Source organism: Armigeres subalbatus, chromosome 1 (assembly GCF_024139115.2).
Source record: "Armigeres subalbatus isolate Guangzhou_Male chromosome 1, GZ_Asu_2, whole genome shotgun sequence".
Classification (NCBI taxonomy): Eukaryota; Metazoa; Arthropoda; class Insecta; order Diptera; family Culicidae; genus Armigeres; species Armigeres subalbatus.
In genome coordinates, this window is record NC_085139.1 from 148,073,690 (window position 1) to 148,084,267 (window position 10,578).

General features: G+C 36.7%; 1 protein-coding gene across 1 annotated transcript in view; it reads left to right on the plus strand.

The window, feature by feature from the left end:
- The window catches only part of LOC134205228 (uncharacterized), a 157,223-nt gene extending 155,634 nt beyond the window's left edge, over positions 1 to 1,589 (plus strand). The window contains exon 4 of the mRNA XM_062680297.1: positions 533 to 1,589. Coding sequence (XP_062536281.1) covers positions 533 to 931 — 399 coding nt within the window. The 3' untranslated portion in view covers positions 932 to 1,589. The remainder of the gene's footprint in view (positions 1 to 532) is intronic.
- The last annotated feature ends 8,989 nt before the right edge of the window (positions 1,590 to 10,578 follow it).

Genomic DNA, 10,578 nt, shown 5'->3' on the forward strand with positions numbered 1-10,578 from the left:
GCCCCGGAGCACCCTGCCGGCGGAAATATTTGACATACAAATAGTAGTTTGTTTTTTGAAATTCAGAATCATTATATCTGGTTTTACTAACATGAAAGAGGAAGTTCTTTGCTTTAGTGTTGAAGGTGTGCAAGAGCTGATTTGAAATACAACAATTAGGATCTAGGATATGATGTCACAATTGAGTTGTCAATCCTATTCTAGCTCCAGAGATACTGTTACTAATAATCAGCTTCTCTGGTCAAAGACACCTTTATCTTGTTTCTAAAGTCATGAAATAGTCATCAAAGAGTTTAGACTAACGTAGACATTATCGATTTATCAAACGAATAATATTGTTTTTATTAGTTCATATCTTAATTTGAAGCGTCGTATTAATATTTTCCTTATTTCCTTTATAAGTCTTAGCAATAAACATTTTAAGTCTTGAAAAGTAAAACCAATAACCTTTTATTACCCATGCTTAAAAAAAGTTAATTTCAGGTACACCACCTTAAGTTCCTATTCATAGCAATTTATTCTTCTCACGCAGGTCCCTGTGGGTTTCAAATCGAATGGAAAGCCCGGTCGCATCTACCATTGGAATATCCCCGTGTTGAAGAAAATCCTCGGAAACAATCAAGGACGTAATCCGAACTCGCGCCATCACGACAACATCGATGAGCTAATCGACATAAAAGATATCCCCACGTGGAGCAAACCGTGGGAGAATGAAGCACTGGATAAATCGCTGATAAAGTTCAATAGCGTGGACCGTATGGAAAAGCTCCAGAAGAAGAAATCACCGTCGTATTACGCACCTATCAAGGCTAAGAAGAGCGCCCAGGGAAAGTACTATGCAAGCAATGGCAAACCCCAGAGCTTCTACGTCATCGAAAAAAGCCTCCAGAAGAATCTCAAACCCATTCAGCACCACAAACTGATTCCGTAAAGAGAATCATACCGGTTATGATCTTCTTGCCAGTTTGTTGAGTATGAGAGAAACGCGAATAGATAGTACATAAGAAAAGTTGTAACCGTGCTTATAGTGGGGAAATATGAAAACAACGTACATACATTGAGCTTTATACGAATTATACAAGAGAGCTTTTCTGTATAGGGAAAAGCCGTTAGGCGGCAGTGTTTGGTTGGTGTCTTTGGCGATTATTCACCAAATCTTTTGTTACATTGATCGATGCGGTTGGAAATGTTTCAAAGGCATCAATCGAAATGGTGATTTTTTGGATCATATATTTATTTTCTCTCAGCCGAATCTGGGTATTAATGAGCAAGCGCACACATTTTTTAAATATAATTAACAAATACCTTTAAGATTATATATAGATAGCTAGGCTAGGTTGTAGATCTTTGATCAGAAGCAATTGAAAGACTAAAACTTTTATGATAGTACGTAAGGGACATGTAAATTGAACTTAACATACCGACAGCTAAAATTTCTTTAGAGCCACTTTTCTGGACTTCCATATTTCTAATGTTTGAAAATGTAACAAATATTGTGCATTCTTTTCGATCCAGTGATAACTTTGATTGTAAAAATAAACCGAAACGTTCCGATATGTTTCATAATAAAATAAAATCCACAACAAAAAGTGTTTTTCTTTAAATTTAGAAAGTAGAAATTTTTTACAATAGTAGTTACAATAAGAGCATGTAGGTAAATATTTTCTCTTAAAATGTAATTCAGTGGCGGCTTTGATACAGTCTTCATTTTCTAATCTGTAGAAGAAATCAGATTTCTTGACAAGGTGCCGCTATTTAGACACTTTGCAGAAAGTTATCTCAATGAAGGTTTTGTCTTTTCTGAGAAAGTTTTAATATGTAGGGTAACGATGGTATTTTGGACATCTGAATATATTTTGGACTTTTGGCAATATTTTCTTCAATTTGTTATATAAATATGGTTAGAAACGTGTATATGAAAGAGACTAAACATACACATGATTCTTATTTATTGAAAGAAAGCTAAGTAGAAAAACACGCAAAATACATACAAAATATATTCAGATGTCCAAAATACATTATTTACCCTAGTAATTAGGTTTATGGGGAGGTTTTGCGCCCATTTGAATTAGATTACAAGAACAGTTCTACTCAAATGGGCTTTTCCATGCTCCAAATCTTCTATATACAGACATGAATTTCTGTCTGTCTGACCCTTACAGACTCGGAAACTCCATAGTCGATCGGCATGAAAGTTTGTAGACAGGGGTTCTTAAGATTGTTCAAGACCCCTCCCACCCTGGAAGAAGAGCCTGCCATACAAATGAAACACAAATTTCCACAGAACTAAAGAGCTAATCAAGCGATTGGAACAAAATGTGGCATGTGGAGGTTTTTAATGACAAGAAATCTCGCTTAACTTTTCAAAAGGACCTAAGTAACATTTTTTTCATGAATTAATTTGAATACTGCAATCAATAGCTTTCATGTTGTTCTGTTGATTGCGCTATTCAAATTAATTCATGAAAAAAATGTTACTTAGGTCCTTTTGAAAAGTTAAGCGAGAAATGTTCCTATGATTCCTCGAGATCTCCCCCGCTCTCGGAAAGAAGGCTTCCATACAAAAAAATATTTCTGCATAACTCTAGAATCAATCAAGCAAATGGAACCAATTTTGGCATGGCATGTGGAAAAACAGAAGTTCTGACATTTGCTCTGCGATTACACTTGCTCCTTCTGAATACTTCATCGTCTCAATGATTTTCGGCGAGACGAATTTCAACGGATAAGCTAGTAAAGAATAAAGTTGCAGATATACGATACTCAACTCGACCATCACGTACGTAACCTCCTCTACAAACACTCGTTATCTTCTTCCTAACCTTCAACAGCTCTACATTCCCACTGGAACATGGCCTGCTTTTCAGCTTTGTGTTCTCTCAGCATTTCCACAATTATTAATTGAAAGCTTTGCTATGCCAGCCAATTGCATGAATGTGTATCTTTCAAGTGCTGGTTATGTTATGTGATGAGTGTTGCCGAGAAATTCGTGGAATTGTAGTGTAATGCGTGACTTGTTTGTAAATGGCAGGTAAAACTCGTCTTTATATGTAGGTTTTCCCAGTACTTAAGCGACTGCGGTAGAGTAGGGCGTGATTGGCCTCATCCACCCTGTAAGACCGCAGCTAATCACTTACCATAGTCCTCCAACCCAACACCAGGCTTGATTTAAGGTCCCCCCTTGGATTCCGTCAGGAGCAGGGATGCCAGATGATATTTTCAAATGTCTTCACAGTCGTTTAAAAATGTCTTCAAATGTCTTCAATATTAATATTATGAATATCAGCGAGAAATTTCAAAATCCAATAGGTCTGTAAATTCAATCAAGTCCTTATTTTATTGTCTATCCGGAACAAAGTTAGAACGCTTTTTGTACCGAAGTTGAATTTTTCTCTAGATACAGGCAACAACAGGCAACTTTTCCAACTTCGGAAGTAGTGCGCTGAATTCGCCTAAAGATGCGCTAAACAACGCATCAATTAGTTTGACAGATAAAACTTCGGTAGAAAATTCGGTTCGGAAGTCCCGACTTCCGAATTCTAAGTTGGTGCTACGCCGACAATATTGATGTGGAATAATGTTTATTTTTTTAATACTTAAATTGTAAGAATTTTAGAGAATATTTTTTAAATATAGTTTATTTTTTTTGAATATTTATATTTAATTTAAAATTTTCACGAGATAGTGTATAACGAGTTTCGCTGGATTTTTTATTTAGTCTGGTTGAAATTCCACTGGCTATTTTTACTGAACTTCTACGTGGAACTCTTCCAAATTATTCAGGAATTCCACCGGAAATTCCTTCAGCAATTTCTAATGCCGAATTCGTTTTTAAACCTGGGTCAGTGCCAACCCGAACCCTGAATAAAAAAACATTTTCAGTTCCATCTGTCATTGGATATGTTGGTGTGCGTAGCATCGTGTTTGTTTTGATTCGAAACATATGATCCAGATGATCGCGGACATCCAGTGCACTGGCAGTGCGTTGGCCTTGACTAATCAGATCATGATAAATAAATAATTATGTTCAAGTGCGTGAACTGATTTTTGCGGATAGTGGAATTTACTTTTGGGCGGATATAAATAGGGGAACTGCTCCTGGAATTCATCTCATGGCTCCGATATTCATCCCATCAAAAGCAAAGCAATGGAAAGGAATTTGGATTGTTTATTATTTTTGTGATTTTTTTCAGCAGTGAGCACGCATGTTGACAAAAAGAGGCGACGAAATTGGTGCTGTATTTCTTTGTTTCCCGATGAGATGAATATATTTATGTTCAGTGAGATGGAGATCGGAAAAGTTCCCCTATTTAATTATATTCAATAATCCCGTGCACATTTTTATACCAAGAATTCCGTATAGAATTCATGTAAAAGAGATTTTCTATTTTACAAAAATTCATCTATTTCTACAAAAGTTTTTTTTTTTGAGAACACTCAGAAGCATGTAATAAAAATTCTCCAGGATTCGCTAATTTTTTTTCCTCGCTACCTCTCCTGATAAAGGTTGCCTCACACCTCGGGAAAATTTTCCGCCGGATTTCGGGCCCCGTGCATTTTCAATTTTCAAGAATCTCCCGGAGGAATTGCGCGAGGTACTTCCGGGGGAATTTATGTACGAAACTTGCGGAGCAATTCGTGATGGAAACTTCGAGTAAGTTCCTGTATTCCAGAAGGATTCCCTGAAGGAAATATTGAAGAATTTCCAAAGGAATTCATCTCGAAAGGATCCCTTGGAAAACATATGGAGGAATGCCTGAAAATTCAAGAAAAAATTACTGAAAGAATGTCTGAAGTAATTTCTGGCAGAATTCCCGAAGAAAATTCTAAACGCACGAAAGAGTTTTTGGAAGAATTTCAAAAGAAATTTTGCATAAGAAATAATTCTATTCGGTATTCCTCAATTATATTTTTCTGACAATTCCTAGCGGATTTTGTGAACGGGTTTCAAGGGGAATTCCCAAACTACATAATTCCATCCACCGACCTAATTTAGGACACAAATTTAGGAAAACCTGTATGAACTTATGAATACATAGCTTCCCTATAACAATTATTTTTAAAACTGAATCTAGACAACAGTTCTGGATTAAATTAATTTAAAACTACAATTACAAATATCACAAAATTCCCAAAAAAAAAAAGATTTTCAATGCGCCTTTTGTTTTAAAAAAAAACAGACAGTTTCGTTTCTCCCTTCTGCTTGTTTAAGGCTCCCCCAGACCGAAGCGATTACATCGCCGCGACGGCGACAACTAGTCGCCGCGATTCTATCGTTCGGTCGCTGCCGGCAATGTTCTATTTACGCTTCCATACCAACGGCAACAGAATCGCTGTCGCCAAGCGATAGAATCGCGTCGCGACTGTCGCATCGCGTGTGTTTGGGGGAACCTTTATTCCGCCCATTTCCACCCACCCACGTGGTTTTGACAGTTGAAGTACAATTGTATTGGTGAACCCGGTGCGAAACCGTGAAACAACACAGTGCGAACCCGACAGCTTTGGGGTTGGAACTAGTGCGAACCTAGTTCCAACCTGAGCGAATAAAAAAACACTTTGACAGCACTTAGGTTGGAACTGGTTCCAACCTAGGTTGGAACTTTTTAAAAACGAATTCGACATAAGAATATCTTTCAGAAATTCATCAAGAAAATCCTTCAGGAATTTCACCAGAAAATTCCTCTGGAATTTACCCTGAAGTTCCTACAGGAATTCCTTCTGTTACAATAAAAAGTTTTACGAACATACAAAAATAAATAATTAACACTACAATCAACAAATTAAAATAACTGACGATCTCTCTGTGCCCTGGGAGAAGCGTCCAATGTGTTGCCCATTGCGAGATGTGACGAGGTTTCGTTAAAGATTTTCTTCCATCAGTCAAATCCCGCAAATGTGTTTTCATTGCGTTTTGCATTTTGTCTACAACAGCCAAGCCGTTGTATACATAGCTCAATTTTGTGTAGGATTCAGATCCTGTTTGGGCACCTAGAAGAATTTTGTGCCATGTGGCACCAGCAATATAAAGTCTGTGTCTGGGAATTCCTCGATTTATAATATTAATTGCCTATCTTCTGGCCCAAACACAGAACATTAAGGAATGGAACATACACAAATCCACTCAAACGTTTGTCACTAACATGTAAGATAAATGAACTGTAACACAACCTTCAATCAACAGGAACGAAATTTTTGTGGATGGTCTAGAAGCATCCACAAAAATTTCGTCAATTTGATTGGAGGAAAGGTGTTGAGGAGGACGATTACTTCTTAATCTAACTTAAATTACGCAATCTCAAACAAATAGTCCATACAACGATGGAACTTCGAGCATTGCTATAGGTTACAGAAAAGATAACATAACGGTAACGGTAGCGATAACAAAAGACGGTAACCAAAACATAGTTCCTGACGCATCACTTACAGATGCCAGAAAACAGGAAAAAACACCATTCAAGGTGACAGAGCTTAAAATTACTTAACTTACAACTAGGTAAGTGAAGAATCTTGTCCTCAACACCTGAGTTACATGGTTTTCGTCGGGGAGCCATATAACAATAAAATTATTTTACAAACATATAAATATAAACAGTTTACACAATTCAACAAATTAAATAACTGACGATCTCTCTGTGCCCCGAGAGAAACGTCCAATGTGTTGCCCATTGCGAGATGTGACGAGGTTTCCTTATAAGATTTTGGTCCATCAGTCAAATCCCGCAAATGTGTTTTCATTGCGTTTTGCATTTTGTCTACAACAGCCAAGGCGTTGAATACATAGCTCTATTTGGTGTAGGATTCAGATCCTGTTTGGGCACCCTCAATTAATTTGTGCCATGTGGCACCAGCAATATAAAGTCTGTGTCTGGGAATTCCTCTATTTATAATTTTAATTGCCTATCTTCAGGCCCAAACACAGAACATTCAGGAGTGGAACATCCACTCAAACATTTGTCACTTACAAGAAAAATATAATAAACCGTAACACTTCTTGTTTAAAAATTTCTAAACAAACCTCTGAATGATTTCTTAGAGGATCTTTTTGAGATATTGCTGCAGGAATTTCCGAAAGAAATTCTGGACTATGGTGAGTGGTTGGATGCGGTCATATAGGGTAGTGAAGGCTATTCATTCCTGCTCTACTGCAGTTGCTAAAGTACTGGGAAAACCTGTACATAAAGACGAGTTTTACCTGCCATTCACAAACAATTCACGCATTAGACTACATTTTCATGAAGTTACCAGAGAAATTTCATAGTATACTTCCAGAGGTATTCTTGGAGAATCTTTCGGAAACATTCTTGGAGAATCTTCCAGAATAATTCCTGGAGAAACTTCCGGAGAGATCCCTAAAGAAGCTTCCGCGGGAATTCCTGGGGGAACTTTCGAAAGAATTTCTGGAAGAACTTCCGGAGGAATTCCTAAAAAAAAACTGCTGGAGGAGTTCATGAAGGAACTACCGGAGGAATTCTGGAGGATCTTCCGAATGATATCTTGGACGATCTTACGGAGGAGCTCTTTGAGGAAATTCCAAAGGAATTCCTGGAGATTTTTTTGGAGAAATCCCTGAAACTTCAGGACAAATTCGTGGAGGAAATTTAGGAAAAAATTCAGAAAGAATATCAGAACGATTTTTCTCAGAGAAAATAATGGAAGAATGACCAAAGATATTTATAGAAGAATTACCAAAGGAATTCAAGAAAGAATTTTACGAAAGCGTGTATCAAGTTTCCTCGGGATTTGTTTTAGGATCATTTTCCTGTAGTAGTTTACCATGGAAGTTCTGAGGAATATCTTTTTAACACCAAAACAATTTCAATTTTTTGTCGATATTCGTTAGAATTTTCTATGGAAATTAATTGAGACAAAATTCTTGTGGAAATTAAAAAGGATTTTTTTGTGGGAGCTCATCGGAAATTCTTCTTATTTTACACGAAAAATCCTAATAAATTTTCACTGAAAATTCTTTTAAAAATCCACTGGAAATTCAAAGAGTTTCCCAACGGATATTTAGAGGAATGTGGAATGATGGAATGGAAACGCCAAAAAGATCAGAGGGAAGATCCATAAAGTACGTCACGCAAAAAATGGCGATTTTCATACCCCCCTCTCCATTCGTCACGTTTTTTGTAACAAACCCTTAAAATTTTTGTATGGATCGTCACGCTGCTCAGAATCCCCCCTCCCCCCTAGAGGCGTGACGTACTTTGTGGACAGCCCCAGATGAATTCAGAAGGAATTTAGAAAAAAAAAATCTGGTTCTAGCTCAACGGTTGAATACATTAAATCTAGTCATAGAAGAATTCTGTCTATGTTTGCCGTATATTAGAGCGGTCATTGCGTTCCGATGTAATGATCGAAATACCTTTTCACAGACACGCCAAAAACGACGCCGCCGCCATGAGGTCTAAAATGCGTTACAGTTATCACTCGGCTAATGTGAATGTATTTTTATATTTGAGATTCTAAGCCCGAGACAAAGACTATTATAACTTATTAAGTTTAGATATAGAGGTAGCAGAATTTATAAGTAATAAAATTGTATTTTCTATTCGCTGGCTTATTGATTGTCTTCAAGTATCTTCAAATAAGTATACAAGTCTTCAAATATTTTGAAAAGTCTTCAAAATGTCTTCACTAAATATATGTCTTCACGGAGATTCAAATGTCTTCAAATTGAAGACATGTCTTCAAATCTGGCATCTCTGGTCAGGAGTGACCTTAATGTAATTTTTAAATTAATACTTACTCTATTACTAATGCCAACTACAATTTACAGTTTAGCTTCTTTCGGACGTGTGTTTCGTTTCGGAAGGAGATCTTTCTCGATTAAAATAAAAAGATGTTCAAAGTTTTTTCTTGACATGTGGAAATTTCCAATGAAATTTTTTCTCCTCTGGCCATATCTTCAAACTGCAAAAAATAGCAGTTCGCAGGAAATAAATCTATTAAAACTTAATCAAGAATGTCGTACTACAATTAGCCAGCCATACTCCAAACAAGTAAGTTTTCATGGTCGGGTCAAGGGTGTTTTCGGGTGGAGAACATTCTCAACTGCCCGGACATATTGTATAATTGTGTTTTCCGCACAGAGTGCAACTACATGACATTTCGGATCTACACCTGTTACGTATGCTGATATTGTCGCTTCTATTGTCTCGAAGTTATATTACCGGATATCTAATTATTGGGCACAGATATATGCATAAATATCAGAACAGTGCACTGTTATAGAAACAGGATAGAACTCTAACACTCGACGATTGATAATCTCAAAATCTCCTCAGATTATTTGCTCTTACAATTAACCTATCTTTTATCTAAATTATCATCAGTCAAAATTGTACAAAGTGATGTCTGTCTGAAATCAATATACTGCTTCACTGTTCCACTATAAAATTATCTAAGTCGAAGAACAAAACCGCATCATCATCATATGCACATTTCACGGCTGTGGTTTTCGCCGAAACCCCCATTCGAAGCTGGAGAAGCTGCTCTGGATGGTCCTTCTACTGATCCTCTTCATTCTACAAACGATGTTGCAGACCCAGTCACTCGGTGACTGTGATGACTTGATGTATTGTGTTAATGTTTTCTTTATTATTGCACTGCTTCCAAATCCACCACGGAACTCTTCATCGCTAAGCGGAGGAAGACACCAACGGAAACCATAAGAAACAACATGCAAACGTGGCACGTGGTGCTAAAAACGCAAAAAGGTACCATCAAGGGATTAAACGGCGACGATGGTGTCAAGGCGGTTAATTTCTCCAACGAGATTGCTCAAAACTATTAGAACGATCTGAACCAAATCATTTGTATGTGATGCTGCATAATTTCATGTCACACAGTTACAAGAAAGCAGACTATTTTAACACAAATTATATACTTTGATACAAATTGATAGATATAAAAACCCAGATTAATCCACCTACAGTGAGATTTTGACCCTTTCTTAGTTATAAGGAAATTTTGTACAGACTCCAGTATTTAAAACGAGATAAAACTACTCAGCTTCCCACGGCGATTTACCGTGAAAATGACAAAATAATTACCTATCCAAAGGCGGATGTCATAGGTTGAGTGACAACTCAACGAATGATAACGCTTTGTACTTCATGCTGCCTATCTATAAGGCGTTCGTCGGATTGAATAGCGGTTGTGACATGTTTAGAAACTATCATAACGCTGGTTGCATATATTGTACTCCTAATTTCCAGAGACCTCGATATTAATTAATCCAGAACTAACTAAATCAGTCATTGATCTGAGCGAAACTCAATAGCGTTCAATAATAACATATATTTTGCCTTATGGATGCCTAATTTGGTAAAACTAAACTTGTTTAATACCTTAAAAATGAGTGAGATTTATATGGTAGTAAATTTCAGAATTTGGTGTGGTCTATTAGTATCTCAAAACATGCTCACATTTGCTATCTAGCTTCCACTGAAGAAATTTTTGAAATCCCTTTAAATTTTTACATTTTTGCTTTTCTGAGAAGATTTTTTTGTACATGCTTCTATTTTTTCCTCAATTAAATTCATTTGTTTCTTTGAAAAAAATCAGAAAAATAGG